At 41.4% G+C, this 26,344-nt stretch overlaps 1 protein-coding gene across 2 annotated transcripts in view; it reads left to right on the top strand.

Annotated features, from left to right (window-relative positions):
• The window catches only part of PDIA5 (protein disulfide isomerase family A member 5), a 145,115-nt gene that overhangs the window by 78,030 nt on the left and 40,741 nt on the right, over positions 1–26,344 (top strand). For both annotated transcript variants that reach the window (XM_083410050.1, XM_083410051.1), the window contains exons 9-11: positions 2,544–2,635; positions 2,734–2,805; positions 6,970–7,106. In XM_083410050.1, the coding sequence (XP_083266176.1) occupies positions 2,544–2,635; positions 2,734–2,805; positions 6,970–7,106 (301 nt within the window). The remainder of the gene's footprint in view (positions 1–2,543; positions 2,636–2,733; positions 2,806–6,969; positions 7,107–26,344) is intronic.

Genomic DNA, 26,344 nt, shown 5'->3' with positions numbered 1-26,344 from the left:
CTGTAGATTTCATGGGGGAAGGGTTATCCTCCCTCCCCCCCCCCACCTAGGCAAGTTGATGCCTTGCCAGCTCTATGTTGTAAAATGAACAAAATCTCAAGACGTTGCCCTGCAGTCTTGCCCCTTTTTGCATGACGCATAAAACTGGGGCGGGGTGTGTGTGGAGAGGGGCTGCCCCCTCTTTCTTAGCACTCTTCTCCAGATAGGAATTATATACACAACACAAGACTGAAAGCTCTTGAGTAGAAGCAGGGAATTGCTTAGTTGGTAAAAGCAACCTCATGAATCTGTAATGCAGAGGTTGCTGATGTAAGGGTTTCCCCTTTAATCTGTTTGATGTTCTTCAAAGTAGGTGTTGATGTCTCAGAATGGTGGATAAGGGTTGGGGAAAGGCCAAGACTCTGTGTGTAGGTTTGCTTTTGTTATTTATGTGTGTGTGTGTGTGTGTGTGTGTGTGTGTATATATATATATATATATATATATATATCCTAATGCTTTCTGAGCAACAGCTGACCTTCTGAAGGGAACGGTCTGCTTTAAGATTTATTTCACACTACCTCCAAGCACATTTGGTCTGAGCAGCATTTTATGTGAAAGAAAAATCCTGCTTTTGATGGGGAGGGTGAAGTGGGTGCAGTTAGATTAACACTGTGCTGCTAAAGGGATTTAAGCCTTCAGTGTTATTAATCAAGAGTTAATCTTCCAGTTGTATCTTCAGCAACTGGCCATTGAGGAATATAGCTACAAGATGACTTGCGTCTAAATCTTAGACCCAGAGAGAGGCAGTCCAATCCTCTGAGTAGTTTCATTTTAAAAGTGTTTGGGGCTTTGGAGGAGCAGAGTTGGTAGTTTATTGTTCTGAGCAGAGGATGGCAAGTCACAAGCTCTGTATCCAAATGCCTTTTTCTAGTATTCCTCATCCTTCAGGGCAAAAGTCTGCTCCCTTTTCAGTAAAAGATGAGCCTGGCACCAGGCCTGCAGCTGTGAAGATAAATTAAAGAGCTGTGGCTGTAGGCAAGGCTCCAAAGTATATTCTAGCAGTAGTGTTTCCAGCAGGTATGAAAAATGAGCAAGCTCAAGAAGGTCTGCTCATTCCCCTGGCTGGAGTGTTTGTAATGGTGAACTTCCTCTTGGGTGATCAAATTTTATATGCATGGAGGTAGGTTAGAATGAGTGATAGTAGCTGGCCCAAGATCACCCAGTAAGTTTCATGACTGCGTGGAGTTATTGTTGAATCTTGGTTTCCTCAGTCTTAGGTCGATACTTGAACTGCTACACCACACTGACTCTTTGCAGTAGTCCCCTGGGGTATCTTAGGCTGAGAGGTAGCAATTTATTACCACCCAGATTGCTTCATAGCTGAACAGAGGTTTGACTCCTGACTTCCTCGGTCCAAGCCCAATACTCTGCCCACTAAACCACTCCGATTCTGAGGATCTTTACAAGCGTTACTTTTTTTGTGTACATCAAGAAAAATGAGGTCTGAACATTAGAAATTCGTAATTGCAAATACATGTATCATACAGGTACAAATAAAAGAGCTGGAACTGGACACTCAAGTAACAAAAAAGTTTCCCCCAGCCCCCTGCATAATATGTGAAAAGACCATCAGTGTTTCCTAAGCAGGGCCCATTTCCCCTTCTATTTTTCCATGTTAATGGTACAGTGAACTTCACATGGGGTTTCCTTTGGTGTTCCTGATTAATAATAAAAAGGAATCCATTAACAGGCTAATATATAATAGGCTTTTGAAATAAGTATTTTCTCTTGAGGTCATTTGTGAGATGTCCGTCTCTTATGAGAGAAAAAGAGAGCATCTTCCACAGTACACGTGGAAGAGAGGTGAGCAGCTGAAAGACAAGGGCTCTCGATGTAGCCAGTGCATTTCAGACCACTTAAAAATGATCCCTGGGCCTCTGATTCTAGACATCAATGAGCCATGTATGTGTATGCTCCCCCCCCACTGCAAACTGTTTTCCCCATCTCTATTCCCAAGCTTCTGCATGAGGAGGAAGCTCCATGTTAACTGCCATAGCAGGAATAAAAAAATCTGTGATCCTCCTGACATTGTAGGAGTCCAACTCCTACCAGCCCCACACAGCATGGCCAATAGTTGAGTGATGGGAGTTGTAGTCCAGCAATATCTAGAGGGCTGCAGGTTCTCCATCCCTACTGTATAATCTATGTAAGTAATTTATGGCATAAATCAAAAAGAATCCCCAACTTTTCCTGCCTGCAAATCCTATATGAGTACACAATTCATTTTCTACTGTAACGGAGAATGGTAAGCCCCAGCACACATGGCAAAGCATGAGATACTTCATTTTGGGTTTTTTAAAAAGACCTATCAATTCTTGCCCGGATGAGCCCATGGTGGTGAGAACCGCCACCGTGGTTTTATTGGCTTTTAAGTGTTAAACTTTTCTGTGGCTTTATTAGCAAGCAGAGATTCCTATAAAATATGATCGGTACTGCAATAAAATACAGCTTCGAAAGACGCTTCTGCTCCTGGTGTAAGACTCTTCTGGTTCTGTCGTTACAGGTACTTGCAGGGATGAATGTCTACTCAGCTGAATTTGAAAAAATAAAAGAAGAATACAATGTCCGGGGATACCCAACCATTTGCTACTTTGAGTATGTCTCTGCTTATTCTGCATGTAGATAATGGCAACACCAATCATGTATTTTGTTGATTTTCCTGTATTTCAAACCTTGCTTTGTTGCATTTATAGAAAGGGCAAATTCCTGTTCAACTTTGAGAACTATGGTGCTACAGCAAAGGACATCATTGAATGGCTGAAAGAGTAAGTGTCTGAAATGTATCTCCTACATCTTTGAGAACTGCATTTTGAATAAACAGTATCACACCTTGCAAATAGCAGCATCTTCATCGCTACTCCAGAGGCAAATAAAAGCATCACACTGAACTGTTAAAGATGAACCTGGGTTGTTTGCTTCAGTTTCCATGCTTTCTATTTCATACTTGCAGTATCTTCCCAGTTGCAATTCTCCTATTATCTTTTCTGGACATCGGAAGGATGCCATTGATCTGTGTCAAAACCTTCATTTTTAAAACCTCAGACTTTAAAATTTTCATTCCCTTGTTGTGGACACCTCCGTTATCAGACAATTTGAAATGGCTCTGACTGAGAGATTGTGAATCTTTTGTTCCAGTATCTTTTACCAGGGAAAGGAGACAGACTCAGTGGTGTGTAGGAACGATGATCCAAATTGAGAGGCAAGACAGGATTCATAGGATGACACTAGAGTTTTTGCTTTTAGTATCTAATGTTGTGTTCAGCATAGCCAGAAGGACATTTTAGTTTTTGATTATGAAACAAAATGCAGCAAACACTGGCATATATTTATAGGTTTGGCAAGTTTGATGCTTGATTGAGATAGAAAAATCTGACCTAAGCAGAATTGATTGACACTGGGACCTTGTGGCAAGGTCTTGAGCATCGTTAGTGAAGCTGTTTGATATTTATCGGAGGAAAATTATAATTTGGTGTTGGACTGAAAATAAAGCATAAGTTACAGAAAGCATGCAAGAACCTATGGGCTTGTTCACACCATTTCATGGCAGCCTTTGAGGAAGAGCCAAAGCTTAGTGCTAGATTATCTGCTTTGCATGCTGAAGTCCTCAGGTTCAATCCCCAGGAAAGAATGTCTGAAACCATGGAGTGCCACTGGCAGTCCGTGTCAACAGTACTGAGCTACATGTACCCAATGCTCCGACTCTGTATAAAGCATCTTTCTTTATTACGATGCTGTGTGTTGTCTTCCATTGTGTGCTTTGCTCCACTAAGTATGAGCCACTGAAGTCCATTGATGGGCTTTTGTATACTGCCTGCACTTGCTGCTCCTGTGCCTTGACATGTCTACGTATTTGGTTTCCTATCTGTCTTTCTTTGGGACTGCTCGGCAGGCTCATGGAGAATAATGCATTGTGATCTGGACTGTGTAGGCAGATCTGCTGTGGTGGGGTAGGGATGGGGGTGTTGGACGATGGTAATGCCACTACTTAGAAAATGAATTTATATGAAGTACTCAGAGCTCTTCATATGCATCCTTTTGCTTATCCTAATAATGTCCTGCAGTAGGGGCTGTTGTTGCTATTCCCAAACTAGAGACTGGATAGTATAGGTGAGATTGAGAAGACAGTGAAGTTGACTTAGGCAACTCCAAGAGTTCCTGTTTGCATGGACACATCTAGTTCATAGCTCATGTTCTTAACTGTTATGCTGTAATGTTTCAGCAGCATCACAATCTTTTGATCCCTCGCAAATCATTGGGCGGACAGTTGTGGAATCTTTCCTAATTTAATCATGCTCTCATCTTTTGCTTTTCCGCCTCTCATTTTGCGGAAATGTACATGGGCATCCCTAGGTGTTTACAGTCTTGCCTTGTGCACTTCTAGGTATATCCACGAAGGAACAAACTTTTGTAGCCATTGAATCCATGTAAATAGGTTGTAAATATCAGTGGAAACAGTGATTATTGTGCCTGTGGAGACTGCACATCCTAGGATACTGGGAGCGTAGGGTAGGGGGTATGTGTCCAATAACCAATTGTTTGGCTAAAGAGCTTTGTAGATGGGATAAGGCAGGTGTTTAACAGAGCTGGAGGCGTCATGGTTCAGTGACATTGTATGGCATTCAGGCTGCTGTCTCTTACAGTGGAATACTCAGCACATTGAGTACCTACTGTGTGGATCAAGGAAGGAAATTTTGCCCTTAGAATTAATGTCGCTCTTGGTCTGTTAAGAAAGCAGCACCCGCGAATGGAAGACAGATAGCATTTCTTCCACCGCCCCTTAGCAATGATGTGTGACTTCATCACCTGTACGTTTTTCTCTTTGCCTTTTGGCTCTGCGTGGAGGCCCTTATCTCTTGGCTACCACATGTGAAACATTAGAAGTGTCTGGAGCCCCCCTCCCCTTTTCTTCCCTCCAATCTGCCTACATTATAGTCTGATAATCCCTGCAATATGCAGTGCTTTTATATCAGTGCTGCGACAGCTACTGAAGGCAAAGCAGAACAGCTGCGGACTCTTCCCAGTGATAATCTCTGCTAACAAGCCACTCTGGGCTTGGGCTGATATTTCAGTCGTCCAGAGCTAAAGACAGCTGTTTGTCCTCAATTAATTTCCAATGCACACTTAATAATTTCCCAGAAGGCAAAGTGATGCAGCCGCTTTTCTTCCCTCCCCTAAAAGAAATCAATATGCAGCGGGGGGTGGGGGGTGGGGAGAAGAATTCTTATTCAGAAACCGTGCTTTAGTTGGAAGCTGTCCATAATTGAGGTTGCAGTTATAATTTGTATACAGTGTAAGACCCGCACATAGGCATAGTAATGAATTACTCAAAGGAGTCTGTAATATGGGGTAGTCCAGTGCTCTGTGGCTGTGATTCAAGAAGGCCTGGAAAGTGTAATTGAATAATGGGGCAACATATGTAGGCACTATATGGGAAATAATAAACCTAATTAAAAAGAACAACAGGAACAAATAACATTTCCAATTAATTCAGCCTCCTGTTAGAGGCTGATAGTGTGTGGGGGGGAGGGGTGGTTCTTTTTTTTAATAACACTTTTATCAGCCCTGATTCTCAAAGGACTTGTGAACACAGAATCTCTGTTTATTTCTTTGGGGCACCTGCCTTATTACTGCATGTGAGTGGTGTGAAAAACCAAGAATTTGTGATGATTGTGCTCTGAAGGTGCAAAAGGCACACAGATAACTGATTTCCCTTTTGCAAGAAAGCTGAAGATATGAAATTCCTTAATTCAAAATACAATTGGGATTGGCAGGGGGTGGGCGGTGGCCAAACACCGCAGGTTTCTGTTGTCTTCCTGCATACTTTTCAAGTCCAGCTGCATTTTTTCTGTCTCCAAAAAGCACCATTCCTTGGGGACAGATATAAAGAGGAAGGAGAAAAGGCTGCTCCCAGGCTGCTTTACCTCATTTTATTTGTTTTGTATAACAAGATCTATATATAGCTTAATCAGAAGAATTAATGACTCCTTGCAAGAGGGGGCAGTCCCTGCCTTCTTAAAGTACTTCTAGTGATTTGAAGGAACTAATACTCTTTGAACAGTTTTATTGTAAACTGCCCAAACCACCTAGAGTACTTGTGCACAACTGGAATCCTAAAATTGCCAAGGATGCTGAAAACATGAAATTGAATTGCCAGGAAAGTTTTGGAAATCCAACCCAGAAAGCAGCAGCAGCTCTGATAATGTGAAACCACTAGCCACATTGAGTAGTAGGTACTCCATGTGCTTAGTATTTTACTGTAAGTGACAGAAGGTTGAAGTAAACAATACTGAGTAAACAAACACATTTTTTCAAGTGATTAAAGGGAGAGGCATCTTTGTGACTCATCAGAGTTCTAGAACTTGGGGGCAAAATAAGTACCGTAGTTTGAGTGTAAGCTGGAGGGTACTCCATTTGATGTCTTTAATTTTGGCGACACTACACTGGTAGGATAAAACTCTTCAATGGTATTGAATATTCAAACACCCATTATTATTTTTTTATATTGGCAAAGCAAACAGTGTTGTCCTGTACCTTAATTTCATTTCATTATCTTTAACCTTAATTGGGTTATGCAAAACATTCAGTATTTGTTCCTTTTGTTACAAATCATCATAAATTTAAGATCATAGCAGCAAGGGTGGGGAAATGATGGGAGGAATCCAGCATTCCACTGTTGTTATTCTTCCATCAGTGCAAGCATTTCGGCTCACCAGACATAACAATCTCCCCTTTCCTCTCACCTACCCCCTGCAAACTGTTCTGCCATTGGGGTGGGTGGGCATGGGGAGTGGCTACCCTCTTAGAATAGGTAACCTCTTCATCAAGTTAGCACATACAAAATCATTTTAATTTCTTAAGATCCAGTTTGTTAAGGCAGCTGCTATTTTTCTCCTTGTAGCATCTTCTAAATTTTACCTGTTTGTTTCTAGTCCTCAGCCACCTAAGCCACAGACCCCAGAGACTCCCTGGTCAGAAGAAGATAATGCTGTTTATCACCTAACAGATGATGACTTTGACAAGTTCACCAAGGAGCATCCTTCTGTTTTAGTGATGTTCTACGCACCATGTGAGCCTCCATTTTGTTTGTTTCTTTATTGTTCACCAATATATTGAGAGATGATCTGGTTCACATAGTGTACTCAGACTCTTGAGTAAGCTTAGATGTCATGGAATAAGAGGAGGGGACCTCTTGTGGATCAGGAATTGGTTAAGTTTCAGGGAGCATAGAGCAGGAATAAATGGACAGTGGTAGAGTTGGGAAAGGTTCTGAAAACGGCAACCAAAACGATCAAGGGGTCGGAGTAACTCCTCTATGAAGGAAGATTGCAGCATTTGGGATTTATTTATTTTTTACTTTTGAGAAAAGGTAAGTAAGAGGTGGCATGATAAAAGTTTGTAAAATTATGCCTGGAATAGAGAAAGTGGATAGAGAGTGTGTTTTTTGTCTCTGCCTCTGATAACATTAGAACTCATGGAAATCCAATGAAGCTGAATGTTGGAAGATTCAGGGCAGACAAAAGAAAGTAGCTATTTATGCAACACATAGTTAAACCACGGAACTCGCTCCCACAGGAGGCAGTGATGGCCACTAACTCAGATGGCTTTCGAAGAGGATTAGACAAATTCATGGAAGACAAGTCTACCAGTGACTGTGAGCCATGATGGCTATGATCTGCCTCCATGGTCGGATGCAGTATGCTTCTGAATACCAGTTGCTGGAAACTCCAGGAGGGGGAGCATGTTCTTGTGCTTGGGTCCTGCATGCAGTTTTCCCACAGGCATCTGGTTGGCCCTTATGAGAATAGGATGCTGAACCAGATAGGCCATTTGCCTGATCCAACAGGCTTTCCTGGTGACTGAATCCAGGGTTGCTAAGAACCTTAGAAACTATAGCTTCCCAATCCTGCTATACTGTTCAGGACAGTATCCATGCGATAGATTCTATGGTTTGGCCCTATGATGGGACAAACTGCAAGCATTCTGTACTAATGTTTCCCATGTGTCTACGAATGAAAAAAGGAAAGAAGTAGACGTTAAATATTTTAGCACTGCAGCAGGAAAACAAACCACTCAATTCAGAACCCAGTTTATTTTGTCAAACAGCTTGAAGGTGTCAAGCAAATTAATTCGGTTTCTCTCTGTTATGCTAGATTTGCATCCATATGTTTAGGGTATATTTTTATATACAGGAGAACATTCAAATACATCATCCCCTGAAGTGCTACAGACCAAATAAATGATTACCACTTGATCTTACTGAATAGATAAAATGGTTTTCAGTTCATTCAGGTTTCTCTAAATGATTGTCTAAATGATTAGCTTTGCTGTGCTATGTTAATACCCCCTTTTAAACTAAATATAGATTCAATGAATCTATATTTACATGTATTTTATGTCCAATTATGCCATCCTTATGACATAAGGATGGAGGATGACCCTGTGGAGGTTATCGTATTTCATAGTGATCCCATTTTGCAGATGAGAGAGGGCCTAGGCTCATCATGACTTTGCAAGCCCACTCAGCCAGAATGCTTGTTTACGAATCAGGATTTCAGCTCAGACTGCCTGTGGCAAATCCAGTTCTTTTATGCAGTACAGCACACTAAAAAGCTTTTATGGAACTTTGGACACTAACCATTGTAGCTTCTGAGTTGTAGAAAGCAAAATTCGACTGAATGGATTACTCCTGTGGACCAAAGAGAGACTCCCCCTTCCCTTTTTTCAGCCCCTGGCCCCACAAAAACATTTGCTCCAAAGGATTGGAGGGCTCTCTGGAACAGCATGGGAGGTGTTGTGGTCTGCAGGGGAAACTGGCAGATATCTCCTCCTGCTGCTTGTTCTGAGCCATGAACGGAAGGAGCCCTGCCATTTGCAGAACAGCAGGTCTGGATTCAATCCAATGTCTTCCTTTTAAAAAAACACACATTTAGTACATTTTTTTGCTGATGGCAAGGATAATAGCTAGTGATTACTAAACAGGCAGATTTCACTGCTGCCAGGATGCAGAAGCACTTTTCTACTAGGAATCCCCTGCAGGCAACATTAAGTGAAGGTGAATATGCAAGTTAATTAACAGAAGACAGCTATCATAAACAGTTATCTCCATGATTAAAAGATCTTCTCCAGACACTTTTTATATTTACTAATGGAGTCACCTTACAAATATAAGTAGATAAGATTCTTCCATGAAAGCAATGCAGCAAAGACAAGGAGCTTATTCATATTTCTTTCATCCTTGGGACACCTGAAAGGTTGCAAACTTACTAGCTTGAGAACAGCAAAAATCAAACCAAAGCCAAGAGTGCTTCATGTACACTGAAGTGTGCACCTAATTTGTTTCTTTTAATGGGAATTTTGATATGAGATTTGCAACAGTGACTTGGAGTTAGTAACCTGGCTTTCGCAGCCGATAAAACTAGTATACAGTTGCATTATGTTTACAGACTACAGATCTTATGTTCATAGAGTGTTCTTTTGGAGAGGAGACAGAATTGTGGTGGTAACTTGATTACAAAGTTGTAGTCAGATGGGCAGAATATTAAGAGTCCATTAGTGCAATGCAATTCGTTCACACACATCAGAGCAAACTGTTCTTAGCATAGCTCCAACACATTTTGGTAGCAGAGGAAGAAAATTAGAATGACTCCCCTGGTGGTAAAAGATACCATAATACACTGTGTAGTGTGCTATTTGCTGTCCTTGAATGTTTGCCCAGCTCAGGGAACAGATTTTGGGGTAACTCACCTTGACTTAATGGTAAAGCAGGGCCATTTTCTGAAATGATATATACTTCATGGCACATGGAGGATTTCTCCAGTGGTAAGATTCAGCACATACTTTAAGTTGATGGTGCCTTGGTGGTTTGATTAGATGCTGCCATTATTTTTCCACACAACTTGATTTTCATGTCATCGAAAATCAACAGTGATTCCCAAACCTTTTTTCCACCAATGGACCTTTGCAAGATTGTTGAGGGACTTGGTGGATCCCTGAATGATTTTCTACCTCTTTTGGCAATTGTAATGTGCTGTGCAAGATGCTGTGTGATTTTTAATTACATTTTTATTGTTGATTTTATTTCTTATATTGTATTTTATTACCATTTAATTCTATGGAATTCCACTGGCAGCATTTTCACATCACAGTAAACCGTAACTTGTGGTTTGCATCCTTGGCTTACCGTTACTTTCTGTAGCCGAGGTTTGTTCTTCGGTTATGAATTGGAGCTTCTTTGGAGAGCAACATACCATGATCCCTGGTTTGACCATAATGCTAGGTCAGAGACTGTGGTTTGTTTTTCCCAGCAGAAATAGGGAGGAATGAAGCTGACATGATCAGCTCATACACAGTAAACCAGGGTCTATATATACCATGGTGCCCTAATGTGCCCATTGTGACTTTATAGAACTGTAGAATTGTAGAGTTGGAAGAGACCCAAGGGTCATCTAGTCCAACCCCTTGCAATGCAGGGATCTCAACTAAAGCGTACATGACAGATGACCATATAACTTCTGCTTTAAAACTTCCAAGGAAGACGAGTCTGTCATCTCGCATGGGAGTCTGTTTCACTGTCAAGCAGCTCTTACTGTCAGAAAGTTCCTCCTGATGTTTAATCGGAATCTCCTTTCATGTAACTTGAATCCACTGGTTTGGGTTGTGCCCTGTGGAGCAGAAGAAAAGAAGCTTGCTCCATCTTCCATGTGACAGCCCTTTCGATATTTGGAGATGGCCATCTTATCTCCTCTCAGTCTCCTCTTTACCAAGCTAAAGGTACACAATTCCCTCCATTCTTCCTCTTGGGAAGCAGAGGGAATATTTTTTTAAGGTACCTTTTGTCCTTTCCCCCCCGCCCCCAGAGCATATTATAGGGAGGTGTTTGTGTGTGTTGCAGAATTGTGCTCACATATGTTCCTTTAAGCTCAGTCTGTACCCACCAGAAACACTACAGTAGTGAAAGGAAGGTTCAGCTCTTGTTTCTAAGACGATTGTGTATTTGTGGGGGTGGGGATTTGATTGAGAGGCAGCACATCAAAGGGTGTGCTGTGTCTGACCCAGTTTCCCCAGTCCTCTGGCGATCTCTTCGGCAAAAGGAGCACTCGGCTGTATTTCATTCCCAACGTGATGGTTGTGGGGGGAGGAAGCCTTTTTGACAAGCTAACAGGGCTAAGAGATTTACACTTCCGAGCCTAGTAACCATAATCTATCTGACCAAGTTAATATGGCTGTAAATAAAGTTGCCTGAGGTAGAACAAGCAGATCAGGCAACTGAGGTGGCAAGGCATAGCATGTGAACTTCAGTGGCGCATTGACCATTAGTTTAGTTTTGGTTACCCTGGCCAAGGGGCAGCATAGCACAAGTTCAGATGCTGTACTGTCCTAAAGTCACCACTTACCAGGTCAGTGAAGCTTTTCGTGGTTTCGCACAGTGACTAACAACAGCCACATTCTGTTTCCAAGGCCAAGGAGGAATTACAACAGGATTATTGTTCAGGTATAAGGAATAATTGGTTCAATGCCAGTAGTATCTGAACCACTTGTAGGTCTTAAGATCACCCATTTTGATCCAGGAGAAAGTCGCTTTGATTGATTAACGGCTTTGAGGGTTTTTGTTTTATTACAATCAATATAAATGTTATTAAGTAAACAAACAAATAAGCAAACTTCTCCTGGTGACCCCCAGTCCATTACAATATCTCTGCACAGAAATTCAGTAAGCAGAAGCATGTCCTAAGATGGTTCCAGTCAGAAACAACCAACAACACTAGGGTCTGACCCTAAAATGCAAGGCTTTACTAAATCTTTTTTTCTTTCTTACATGGATCTCTACTCTCTCTAAATCCATGTCAGGAGCACTTCCTCATTTTTACCAAGGAAAAACAAGCGTGTTTCAAATCTACTATCTGAGAGTCTATAAATAGTAGTGATCTTTTTAAAATGCCTTGGAAGTGTTTCACTTCAGTGGGGAAAGCTAAAACATGTGTGAGATGTTATCCTGTAGAGAAAAGATGGAATATCTTGCCCTGAGGTAAATCACGGGTGCATATCCAGATCTATTAACTGCTTGTCAGCAGGCGTCCCCAAGGTGCATCGGCATTTACACAAAAGAATTTCTTGCTTAGATCTGGTTACATAAACTGCACTTCACAGCTCTCAAGCATAGCATGCGATGGGACATTTTAGCATTCGCAAGCTTCTTTGAATATTGGTTGTTTAGATAACATAACATAAATTCCCATATGAAATTGTCTCTCCTCAGCATAGCTATGGACAATGCAATTTGCCGCAATTGCTGTGTTAAAATGGGAAGCAGTGCTAAGGGGATTCAAATTGAACTGCTTGGGCTCTTCTCTCCACCACTGCCACCCTTCTCTTTCAGTTTGACAAATCAATTCATTCTGTGACTGGTTTTTCCCCCCACAGGGGTAAAAAAAAATCAATCATTGATTCTCTCCCCCACCTTAGGCACAGAAATGTCTTGGTTCATATGTGCCTGCTTAACCCCCACTGGTTAACTTGTGAAGAATGCCAAAGCATAGATCTGATAACCCTTATCCTCCGATCCTAGAGTGTGAGGGTGGATTATGATCATTCACAACCTGGGGGGGGGGGGGGACCTTTGGTCCATCAGGCGTTATTGGACTCCAGCTGGAAATACTCTCTGTACATACTCAGAAGCTCTTTGCTACATATTCCACTGATGTGTTTCAGCATTGATAATTGGTTCTGGCTCACTCTAAGCCCAATTCAAGCCTTCAACTGACATGCCTTGTGACTATTATGCACCTTGCCTTTTGAGCTTTGCTTCTTCTCTGTATTGGAGGGACAGACTGAAAAACCTTATAGCATTCTTACCTGAGAGGTGGGCAAATAAACATCAAGTTCTGCATGGGCTTGTTGTATGTGTACTGTTTCCACCCTAAACAGTTCTTTACTTTTTAAAAATCACTAATGTATTTTTAAATTTTTCATGGCAAGTAGATTAAGCTAGGGTGAATAACTGGTGGGTTTTGATTGCTAGGGGTAGGACCTGGTGAGTGTTTGGCAAGTCAGAGATGGAACCACTTGAATTTTGGTAGATATGGCAAGAGTCTGATGGGCTTTGACTCATCAGGCTAGAGCCTTGTACATGGAGTGTGGGTTCCATAGAAGCTAGTTTAACACACACACCTCAACTCAGAATTTCTGATAACAAACACAATGCAAGAGTAACATGTGCTTGTCTTCACTTGCACACAGGGCTGTATTAAGTATATCCAGCGCCGTGGTGCAAAGATCCCTCCAGTGCCCCCCCCCCCCACAATTCCAAGTGAGGGGGCGGTGGAAAATGTCCTCTGCCTCCCCCACCATCCCGATCCCCAGCGTGGTGGTGGCGATCAAGCAGGAAAACGTGCTGGCAGACATGCTCTCCAGCATTGGGGTGCCCAAGAAGGCAGCCCAGGAAGGCTGCACGCCGCCTTTCGCCAGGAAGCAGGAGGAGGACAACGACTGGGAGCAGGGCTGTCTTTAGCAAATGCAGAGGCTTGGTAGGGAAGCTGCACGCCCGCCAGCCATATAGTTGGCGGGGCACAGCTGGCGGGCGTGCAGGGAAAGGGGAGGCTGCCAGCAAAGTTGCGCAGCTCCCCCACTTGCTAGGGCACCCCTGAGAGGCCAGCGCCCTGGTGCAACGAACCACTAAGACCAATGGGAAAGGCGGCTCTGCTTGCACACACACAATGCAGTATCATTCAAAAGAGAAAACAAGTCATAACGTACTGGGAAGGGCATTGTAGGTATGGAGGCATCCAGGTCCGTCTTACACAGGGTGATGACTCAAAGAGCTGCAAAGCCTTTTGGGTAGATCAGGCCCAGTAATTTCCATGGTGCCCAGCATATTGGACAAACCAGCCATGCAAAGGCCACAGGGTTGCTTTCAACCCTATACTCTGCCACAAATCAGGCCTTCGTTATTACATTTCTCCCCACGCTCCCCACGCCCGCCACACATATGTAAGAGGATAGGTGTCACAGGGAGAAGGGGTGATCTTTAAGCCCCTTTATACATCCAGTGATGAAATTGTGGGTAGGAAGGTAGTTAGCAACAGAGAATGTGAGTACATAATCTGTTCTTAAATGCAAACAATTCATTTGGTGAAATAATAAAGAGATGCATTTTAAGTTGTGGAAATCAAGTGTGCCTTTCTCCCCATCTAGTGGCTGGTCCACAAGAGGTGTGCTGTTCATCCTGCATAAGCTATGTGGAGCTCAAACCCCCATGTATTTCCGCCAGCAGGAGCATTAACGAAGTTGGCAGGGTTCCCATCAGCAAGTTGAAAAGATTTTGAGCTGTGGGCTTACTGGATGGCATTGAATGTAGATTTATCTAGGGCCTGAGCTTCTGTATCTTATGTTTACTCACAGTACCAGACATACCATGTATACCTGTTGCAATATAAATGCCATACTAATAATCTAGTGATAATATATTTCAGGCTTGATTCAAAGCCTTATATGTTCTGTAGTTATTGCAGACATTTTCAAAGATCTGTCAGTATTTTATTTGACATTCCCTGTAATAGCAAAGTTAAGAAGCTGAATGTCAATAAGATCTTTAGATAACAACAACAATGGACCCAACAAAAAATAGCCCAACCAAGAGCTATTAGTTCCCAAAACTTATACAGTGGTACCTCGGGTTAAGTACTTAATTTGTTCCGGAGGTCCATTCTTAACCTGAAACTGTTCTTAACCTGAAGCACCACTTTAGCTAATGGGGCCTCCTGCTGCTGCCGCGCCGCCGGAGGACGATTTCTGTTCTCATCCTGAAGCAAAGTTCTTAACCTGAAGCACGATTTCTGGGTTAGCAGAGTCTGTAACCTGAAGCATCTGTAACCTGAGGTACCACTGTATAATGTTGGTGGCATTAGATGGTCCTGCCTTTGCTGCTTCCTTTTCCTGGGCTATCTCTTGTTGACACGCTGCTGTGTCCTGGATTTCTCCATTGTTTTAGGGATGTAGGAAGCTGCCTTAAACCAATTCCTACCATTTTTCCATCTAACCCTGTATTTTCCAGACGGAATGGCAGTGGCTCTGCAGGATTTTAGACAGGATTATATTCCAGCTTTACCTCAGGATGTGTGGCCCTTTTTATGTGATATACCTCTTTTTTTCCTCTGGTCAGGCCTCTCTTCTGTCACCAGGGTGGGAAGGGAGGTCTAAAGGAAGCAGAAATTGGGCAGAGTTGCGCAAGTGGAAATCCTGACAGAACTAGTTAATTGGATATTGCCCATTGTCTGGACTAATCAGATAATGATAAAGTCCACATAGTTATGGAGAGGAAGCATTCTTACTTAGTTCATAACCTGAAAAGGTTATTTTAAAGCACTTACACTCTCAACACTCTCATGCAAAATTCAACTGTGCCAGGTTCTTCTAGATTAAAATAATACAAGTTTCTCGTTGTTGTTGTTTTAATGCATAGGAATGATGGTTACACAGTGGGTTGGTTAACATAAGGCATTCCATTTGCAAGTACTCTTGTTTGAAAGAGAGCACTAAGGTTGCTAAGTGAAATACTCAAAGCGAGCAAATGCCAAAGCTTAATTAAAGACTGAATCACAGAGCAAAGGCACAAAGGCATTTTTCTTCCACAGTAACAGTCACAAACTAAAAACAGTTCAGCTATATAAGATAGCTAGTTAGCATGGGCAAGGGGCCCCCGGTAGTAATATCATTTTTGGCAAATGTGTTCCCTCTTGTCCATCTTGTTAAAATAAATATGTAATAAGTTTTGTATTTTGCAAATAATTCAGCATACTGTAATCGAGCACATTTTGCATATTTTCAGCAGAATTGTAACCCCTCAGGCAAGAGTAAATTGTAGAAATGTTAATACAAACTCATTGTGATGTGGATTGTCCATCTACAGCCCATTCCTCCATCATCTGTAATTACCTGTAATTACAAAAAAAGATACTACTGGGTCTGGCCCATAGTCCTTTGATCCCAGTAGCTTAGGTCCCTTTTCACCAGACTTAAATATAGGCTCAGAGCAAACAACTTTGTGTATGTCTAACAACCTTGAAGTTGCTCAAGGAAGCTCCAAGTCTGAGGATTTATGGGTTCTGAGATAATCTGAAGTGATTTTTTTTAAGTACTTTCATATAGGTGGAAAGGTTAGAACTGTTTTGCAATTCATTTCACAAGAAAAACCTCAACTAAAGTCTAGTATACTTTTTTATGGATCAGTCCCAGAGGTATAGTTTGAGAAACTAGTTCCAACAAAATGGATTGGTTCCAGACTTAATCATATTTGGTGTAGGGCCACTTGTATGAGTGGGAGCCTGCAATCCTTGCCTCATTTACCTGGGAGTAAACCCCACTGAATTCAGTAGGACTTACTCCTGAGCAGACATGGTTAGGATTGCATTGTAACTCTGACTCCAACCCAGTGTTTCACACTTTGTGTACAAGTGTTGTTCACAGTTCACCAGCAGCAACATCCTTCCCATAGTGTATAAGTAATAACTTGGACTATAAGGCAGTGGCCTTGCCTGCTTCAACACTTGAAAGACTTAGGTAAGGATTGTCATCTGGGGAAAAAAATCAATGCACATTTATAGCAAAAGATCATGTAAATAAGGTATGAACATAATAAAAATCTGAACAACTGAGTTATGCAGTAAAACTTGATGGGTTACCTAATCAAATCTATGAGGGTGATAAAAATGGTTTATTATCTCCCTTAATCCATAACTTCTAAGAGTCATATAACCTAAAGCAGTGGAAGTATTAGGTCTGGATAGACAGAGTACTTTAAGGACTGAGCAGCTATGCTGGATGAAGAATGAGAACATGAGTGTCACTTTTTTTTACTAGAGTTGTGGGCACCTGAAGATTTAATTCTGTGGAGTGTAAATGTCTCCATGCTTCCATGCTTCCTTCATGATATTATTGATTATATGACACTGAATATTGTGCACGATACCTTGGGCATATTGCATTATTACTTTGGACAGTGCACCACATTCCCCATTTTAAATTATTGAAGCAACTTCCATTTTTAAGTGCTGATCCAGACAGCTCTGCTCAACAGCTGCTTGCACTCCCTGGTCATGAAGATGCTGGCCCTTTCCCACCACAGGCCAGCAGAGAAGCCTGCTTCACCTCTGCTAGCTGATTGACAGCCCTACCTGGGTTCAAATGCTGGGGACTGGGGGCCATATCTTTCCAAGCTGAGATGTGCCTCATCTGGGAACTTTACATTTTCTCTGAGGTGACATATAGAGAGAAACTGATGGCATGTGCCTGGAATAATATCACTTGAGGAGAGCTTGAGGTAAGAGAGGAGGGGCAAGTCAGATGAAGGGGATGCAACACAGGCAGTTTGTAGATGTTTTGCATGCTAGCCCCTTTTCTACCCAGAAGAATTAGAGTTGTGCTGTCAGCCAGCCTTCTGGCCTGTTGATGCTGCAGCTGAACACCGGGTCACTTTTCAGTAAGCTCTCCCTCGTCCATTTGATTCACATGTGGAGGTGCGTTTCTAACTAGTACAGCCTGAACCTAAAAGCAGGATGGAACTGATGGTGGCCTGCTTGTTCATAAATTGCTTATATCCACCAGGACCTTAACTCCTCCTGTTCCTCCTCCTCCTCTTCTTCTATTTGTATGCCACCCTATACCCATAGATCGCAGGGTGGTTCACAACATAAAATTACAATATATTAAAAAATACATAATAAAAGTAAGAACAAAAGCAAAGCAATAATTCCCCCCATCCACATTTAAAAGGGCATCGATGTCCATCAGCCAAAGACCTGTTTAAAGGTGTATAGTGAAGGTGCCAGCCAAACATCTCTGAGGAGAGCATTCCACAAGCAAGGTGCCACTGCAGAAAAGGCCTGTTCTCATGTCTGCCACCCTCTAGACCTCTTATGGAGGAGGCACATGAAGAAGGGACTCAGAGGATGATATCCTATTAGAAAAGGTGAATCCCAAGAGGTCTAGTCCTGTTTTGTTAGATCAATTACAGGTGGTATGGCTTGAGGATGTGGACCTGTTGAGTACAAAATATTTTAGGTTCAGCAAATTACGATACTTGGATATAAATGAGGGATGTGCTGTTGTTTAGTGAGTATTCTACAGTCTAAGGTTCAGTCTCTGCCATTTCCCCCTAAAAGGATCTCTAGTTCAACTAGGAAACACGTTTGCTTGAATTCATGGGAAGCTGCTAAAGGTCAGAGTAGATAGCACTGGGTTAGAAGACCAATGGTCTGACTTGATCTAAAGCAGCTTTATAAGTTCTTTAGCAAAAACCAAAGTGCAGTAGCCATGATCTAGACTATTTGGCCTGCATGCATAGTTGAACTGAAGAATAAGCTGTGTGAACAAGGCACTGTTAGTACAGAATGTGCCTAGTATTTTCTTAAATACTCAGCCCAGAAGTTTCCTTTCTTGTGTCCTTTCCATAATGCATCAATTTCTGAAATCATCAGCTTTCATGTGATCATTTTGCAGCACATGCAAAATGTTTGTTTTGCTAATCACTCATTCCAGACTGCAGTCAAAAGTAACTAAGTGTTCTCATTCCCTTTAAAATATGCATTCTTTGTAGATAAAGAGTGTGGATGTATGATCAGTTAATGCTCATTAATGCCACAAAAGCCACCCACACCTGTGTGTACAGTGGTAATTTACACACCTCAATTGTTAGATCTGTTAGGGAGTCTCTTGAAAAGAGATTGGGGGAGAGGACATTGCTTATCATTACATTTCTGCCCCCTGTTGTGCTGGCAATGCAAGTTTCTGACCAGAATCCCACATTCTGACTGATTCTGTAAAGGAAGAATTATGTTCCGAATATACATGGAATTGTAAACTATTTTTGTGTAGTACTATCTTTGGGCTACATTTTTCGAGCAAAAGAATTGTATTTCTAATACGAAATGTGGTGATGATATAATCATTAGTGTTGGGTTCTGCATCTTTCTGTGACTATTTTTAGATATGGTAGGGACTGCTGCATCTTTTGCCCCAGTGTGCAAAACAGAATCCATAAGGTCTTACCTATCTCTATACACACATGAAGGTGTGGTATAAAAGGTTGGGGCTGTTGAGATGTTTGTGTTTATTTCTCACATAGGCTCCCCCGCCAAACTCATTACTCAAAAGGGAATAATGAACAAAGGCTGTCAGAAGAGTAGTCCACAGCATGACCTGCACCATATGGCATTAGGGAGATAGATTGCATGTGCTAATTTAGATCTCTGCCTTCATTAACATTTTCTTATGTTTTCCCCAAATTAACTACCATGCTGACTCAACAGGCAAGGAATACTTGTCAAGGAACCAATTCCTTAGAATTGGTTAATATTATATCTGGATCAGCTGAAGACAGAAATGCTACCTGATCTTCTTTCAGTCATGTTCTTTCAGTCATGTTTCATTTGCATAGCTGCTTTTTTCCACCCATAATGCCAGCAACACCCTTTTTCATCTGCTGAGGTTTTCGTTGTTTGTCTCTAAATTCTCACTAGGAAAGAAAAAACCAAGTCTTAAAATATTTCAGTGCATGACATGAACAGGCAGTTGCAGATCAGAAGCAATGCTTAGTAAATTGTATGTTCCACTATTCCTTCCTCTGCCATTCCATTGCCAATACTGTATGGAATTTAAGAGCCTTCAGCTTTCCCTTTTTCTATAAGTTCCTGCTCCAGTTCCGCATGATCCCCAGAGCCTTGTTTTATCCTGTATAAAACTGTAATACCCTTTTATAGTTATATTTAACATTTTAAAACACTTCGCCCACAGGCCTCAGATGGAATCAATACATGGTTGTATTTTGGCTGATTTCATGTCATGTGTACTCAGCAACCACATGCTTAGATCACAACTGGATAGTGAAATATACAGGCAGTTAAGTCAGATTATCCTGCCCATCACTCACTCATCACATTGGCATATCTTTGCATTGTTAGTGTAGAAGAATAACATGAAATTTGTCTCAGTCTGTGTAATATAGATCTACCATCAGGTTGGGTCAAATTAAATTACCCTGGGGGTTCTCAGACAGTAGAAGTTTTGCCCTAGTCAGTTAGTTTGTTGATAGTGATTCTGGCTTCCTTTATCCCTGTTTTGGCTGATTAACCTCATATCTTGCTTTGAACCAAGCACACCTTGTGCAGTAGTGCCATTTGTTAAGTCTATTTCTAAATATAATATTTGACTCAGTAATACACATGCTGCACTGTTATCATTAGCCCATGTTCTGTTGTAGCAGTCTTCACCCAGAAGAAAGAGAAATCCAAAGATCTTAAGAAAAAGCTTTCCATTATCCCATAGACTCTTCCCAACAGGCCAGTTAACGGCTAATTGAAGAAAAATTCTACTAATTAATCATCAGTGTGCATTTACCTCCGGAATCTGGAAATGGGGGCCTCCATTTGCGGGAACTAACATTTGTACATTGCAAGTCTGGAGGAAACTTGCAGCTCAATTTTATTGCCTTTACCTAGGTGCTTCTAATGACTGATGTACCAATAAAACTATTTTGTGTCATTAAAGCAGCTATATGTTTATACCTTTTGAAAATGAATTTCCTCTCCTGCCTGGTGGGTAATACCAATTAATTTGAAATACGGCTATGGTTATTTCCATTCATAAAACCTTAGACAGTGTCTTGCATCATAGTGAACTGGCTCTTCCATTAAGCAGCATCTCGCCAGATTCTGTCATATGTGACGTGCAATGTGATATTTGTGCTTACTGTACATTGTATTTAAAGCATATGCATGTGAAGAACAGGTTTCGTAGGAAGACTGTTTCTTTCCTGACTTTTGGATGCTTTCCCTGTGCATCCAAATGTTTAATGTTTCTGGCATTTCAGTACACTTTATTTTAATCCCAGTGGGGTGTATAGTGAAATTGCTAGCTATTTCCAGGCAGTCTGAAATATAGAAGGTTAAACGCATCAAAGAAATAGTTGTTATGGTTTATGATGTTTTGTAAGTGTGAAGGAATTGTATCTTTTTGTTTTCGTTAAGGCTTTACTAGCATTCATTGTTGCAGTGCAAAATTGTACCTTGGCCAGAACTGTATTCATAGAGTGTAATGAGCATAGCATGAGACAGAGAAAGCAGGAAGAGTTTCTGGCACAAATATGAGGAATGGATCAGCAAACAGCAACAGCCTGTATAGAACATTTGTAGGAATACACTCAAATGGAATTGGAGGATACGTGAAAAATATACTTATAGTTTTTAATCTGGTGACCCAGTTGGGATCACTCAAGTGAAGAAACAAGACACCCAACAGGACAGTAACAATGCTTTGTAAACTGGAGGTTCACTTTTTTCTCTCCATCTATCTGTATTCCTAATATGACAGAATTTGGTTGTGCTCTTTAAAAACATTGGTGGGAATATGGGATAGAAAAGAGAGTATAGTTTTAATGGTTTGTATGAGCTCCTAAGACTCTGCACATTTTTCTTCTCTAATGTTCTGTGTGACCGTATAAGATACCTTCTGTCTTTCATGGTCCATCTTAAAATGAAGATTCTTGAGAAGTTTATATTTGAGATTGCTATAGCTATAACTTAGTTAGACAGAGAGCAAAGAGAACTCTCTTGATAAGGATTGTGCTTCCTGTTTTGCGAGAAGGAATTTTCTTCAGGTCATATTCATTAGTGTGCATCATGGATTTTGTGCTGGTGTTTGCCCCTGTTTTCACTACAACATGCAATAATTTGGATTATGTCAAGTAGTATGTGAATGTGAACTAATGTGTGAATTGCTAGGTTGCCAGTAGTACATATGAAAAAAATCTAGGGGTCTTAGTGGACCACAAGCTTAACACGAGTCAACAGTGTAATGCAGCAGCAAAAAAAAAGCTAATGCTTGACCGCTGCTTAAGTTTCAAGTAATCTGTAAAGAAACTGACTCCCAGTCCACTGGCCCTGACCATCCAACACTGCCGCTTGTTTTAGGCAGCAAATCCTTCCTTATGTTTATGTGTTGAAGTAGGCACATACCGGTGGTTAGATGTGTACAGGATAGACTATTGATGTGCTTAGTTTTCCTGCAGGTTAGAACATGGTTACAGCCCCTCTCTCACCGAATTTTAAAGAACCTGGTCTTAAGGAGCACTCAGGTAATTTGTACAGCTGCCAGGTGTGAGTTGCTAACTTATTTTGCTTGGAATGTATAGCAGGAATACTCAAACCTGTTTAAATTCCCTTTGGGGACCTAATCCCCATGGAAACCTCTCATTCTACCAAGGAGAGAGGCTGAAAAAAATCTTCAGTGCATTCCCATTAACACACAACTCTCAAGCTGCACAGATCTCTCTGTGCAGTCACGTGGTTAGCATCTTTTTTTAAAAAGTACAAACCCATATTTGGAGCTTACTCTTTGGCTTCAGTTTGTTAAACATGTAACTGTTCAGTCCTCTTAATTTTGTAGAAATGCATACAAATGTATGAGCTGTTAAGTATCAGGCTCCAAAAGGCTTACAGTGTTCAAAGGCTGCATTGCCTGTAGAGCTGCCCATTACTCTCCCCTAGCTAGTCCTTGAGCAATAAGAACCTGAAGTGCATTTGCCTGAAACAAGCATGCACTCCTTTCTCTCTGGATTCATGCTGCTTCCAAAAACATTGCTGAATGATCCTCAAATGTAGGGAATGCTTAACAAGAGTATTGAACAATGGACATGGCCTAGTACTTGTGTGGGGAATATAATTGGAGGCCTTGTGCCCCACTCCCATACCCATTTTAACTCTGTACATCCTTCCTCCCTGTTTGGTAAGACCACGAGAAATGGTTATTGCACATTTTAAACCAGTGTTCTCATTCCATTAACAGAAATATTTGTGGCATGCAGCCAACAAAGAACATGGAAGCAAGCTAATGAATGCTAACGATTTCCAAGTAGCTTGTCAATAGAACAAATTTAATAATCAGTGTTTTGGGATTCTACATTCATAAGTCAGTGTGTTGCTAGGGTACAGAAGTCAGAGATACTGTCTTCTCCCATCTGTTTTGAGACTGATGGTGATCTGTATTTCCTGTCTGTGTCATTCTTCTAGCTTCAGGCCATAGCCTGGATGAGGCAGTGCCAAAAATTAAATGAGGAGTCTGTGAACACACTTTTTAATCCATAATCGCTCAATGTGAGAGACGTATATGTGGCAAGTACATGTGACAACTAGCAATGTGACTAGCTATTCTACAATCAGAAAATGCTACGTATAGAATAGTAAGAGTTGATAGACAGATGAAGAAAAACAGTTTTCTAGTACATAAAGTTTAATGGTTTCAGTCCTAATTTCAACCATTAATCGCTGTTGGCATACTTTGTACTTTAGTTCAATAGCCACAAATTTTTAAAAAGTAAATATTAAAATATATTTCTCAATATTATCCAGATAGATACAAATAGATACCCTGCATGCGAAATCAGGCTTTGGTAGATTGAGCACAGGAGACCAACAGTGGGTCCAAGAGCCAAGAAGACAGCTTCTGCACATGCTGTAGAGAAAGTGAGGAGCAGATGGGGCTCATCAATGTGGGAAGGTAACCCATCTAGGAGATGGAAAATTTTGATCCTAAACCTCCACCACCTTGCGGGATCTATTTGGGAGGTGAAAAGGCAAACCCTACACATATCCAGATTCCAGAATGGAGTCCCTAAGGCAGTTGTACACCTCCTTCTGGCAACTCCTGCAGCCAAGCTGGTGCCAAACATATTGCTCTGCTTTTCTTTGGATCACATCCGTGAATCAGCACAAGACCTCCATACAAACTGCCCAGACTTGCGCCCCAGAGAGGACACTTCGATGTTGCTAACGCAGGTTTTTGACTTCAACCCTGAAGGAGCACTCCATTCTGTCTTGAGACAGACGAATGCCAGCAGCAGCAGCTACAACACCACACACACACACACACAATATTATATATATTTTAAAGAGGAAGTAAACCTGTTTAAAGCATGCCCAATGTCCATATGAAAGCTATAGGCATCTCTTTATGCAGGTCTGCCTTGTAGCAGATCAGACTGTTGGTCTGTCTAGCTCAGTAATGTATATTGTGTCTCTGGCTCTGCAGAAGTCTTACCCACCACCTGCTAATTGAGCCTTTTAACAGGATTATACTTGGTACCTTCTGCGTATGAATAATGGGCTCTACAGCTTGAACTGTGGTCCCTTCGTCATATTGCTGGTCCTTTCCTATAGGAATTATTGTCTGTATCTTATTTATATTTTATTGATCTTTCATTAGGCCTCTTGTGGCTCACAGAATTAGTTTGTTTACTTTGTACTTAACTGATCCATAGCAAAATGCTTAGGTGGGCTTTTTTTAAAAAAAGTACATTCCTCTGGAAGCCTTCCAGGCTTTGACAGATGACAAGGGGAAGTCAGCCTCAAACTTAAGGAGCAGCCACTGAGAGTGCTTGCTCCACAAAACTTGGTAATGGAATGGGCTGCTGATTACTGCTATGCAACCATGGGTATCCCAGAACCTAGCCTTAGGCTTTATCTGCCCATTCAGGAGAAATTGAGGTGGAATGAACTGTACCACTTCAAAACCAGGTTGTGATTCCAATTTTGAATGCTCGCCCATATAACAAATTCCCTGATGATAGAACTACATAAAGAAGAGGAGGAGGAGGAGTTTGGATTTGATATCCGGCTTTATCACTACCCGAAGGAGTCTCAAAGCAGCTAACATTCTCCTTTCCCTTCCTCCCCTACAACAAACACTCTGTGAGGTGAGTGGGGCTGAGAGACTTCAAAGAACTATCCCAAGGTCACCCAACAGCTACATGTGGAAGAGCGGAGACACGAACCTGGTTCACCAGATTACGAGACTACCGCTCTTAACCACTACACCACACTTGCTCTTTTAAAGAGAGAGATTATGCACCTGCAGACTGAACAGGTAAAGTCCATCCTATCACATCATTCTCTTGCATATGTGGTCCAGTGATAAGTCAAAGAGCATTGCAGACCTGTAAATCTGAGGGCTGGTATACACTTGCAGCAGAATGATGTGGTTAAACACTGAGATTGCCCTGCAGGAAGAGCCAGTTCACTGCAGGTTTATAAATGCAAATAATAAATAAATATAACCACTGCAAACATTGCTAGCCAAAGGCTAAATGTGGCATTGTGTATATATACCTGTCCAAGAGACAGGTTGTCTTTGTTTGCAGTCAGCTCTGAACAAGGATTTAATTCTAATAATACTCTGGGAATCCTGATTCCCAGTTATGCTGTTATTTTATATATTCTCGGATATTCCAGGCAAGCTGGGAGGAAGAACTGGTTATGTTAGTGTGTTGCAACTGACATGAAGGTGTCCTTGCACTTGATTTTTGACCTTTCTCTTCCCCTCCCGGGACAGAATATGTCACTTCACTTTCTTGGTCTTTGGCTTTTACTGCATTCATGTCAATATTCACTTAACACAAAAGGGCATCTCTTTCAATAATGCACATCAAAGGTGTTTTGCTATAAAAACTTGGACAATCCAAGCAAGCCTTATGCAACATATTATACAGCATCTGGGTTAAGGGCAGCTTGGAGAGTTCTGTTAAAAAAAAAGCAAGAGGAGCTTTATAGCAAGGAATCTATATCTGTATAGAGATGGATAAAGCAGTAGTTGCGTAGGATGTACACCACTTTGGGCTTAGGTGTTTTTTGTGTGTGACTCTCCCATAGTTTGGGAGGATTCAGTGTTTAGCATTTTCAAGAACAATCAAAGCAGAACATTGAACAGATATTTTATTCTTTCTGGAGTTAAGTTTGCATGCAATAGCAAGGGAATTGAAAGGTTTTAGCAGGCATGCATAGAATAGTGGATGATGAGGGGAGTGGATTTGCCTTAGGGCTCCCTGTTAATGAGAAAATATCAGTTCCATTCACCACGGCTCTGTGTATCTGCCTGTTCCACCCATGAGGATAAACACCCATCATGATAAAATAAGAAAATTATAGGAAGAAATGAGACATTGAAAGATTATCTAGTCTGTCTCCCCACCCAACTGGGACCAATTATCCCTATTACCATCCCTGATGCAAGAAAAACACTTAAATTTCATAATGTAATAATTTCCAGCCAGAATAGTGTGTGTTTTCCATAGGGTGTAAATTGAATAATAAAGTGACTGATGTCAGTGGAGTTCCCAAATACAGATCTCAAGTTCAGCCCTGTGAATCTTTCTATTTTAGTACAGAAGAGTTCAGTAGTTACGTTTGATTTTTTTTTTAACAGGGTATGACATATTCTGTTGACTAGGCTTTCCCAAAAATCATTAAAGGGATATCAGTTCTG

Source organism: Podarcis tiliguerta (genome assembly GCF_965153285.1).
Source record: "Podarcis tiliguerta genome assembly, chromosome: 1".
Taxonomy (NCBI): domain Eukaryota; kingdom Metazoa; phylum Chordata; class Lepidosauria; order Squamata; family Lacertidae; genus Podarcis; species Podarcis tiliguerta.
The sequence above is the reverse complement of the archived record's forward strand: the minus strand, read 5'-3'. Positions and strand labels throughout refer to the sequence as shown.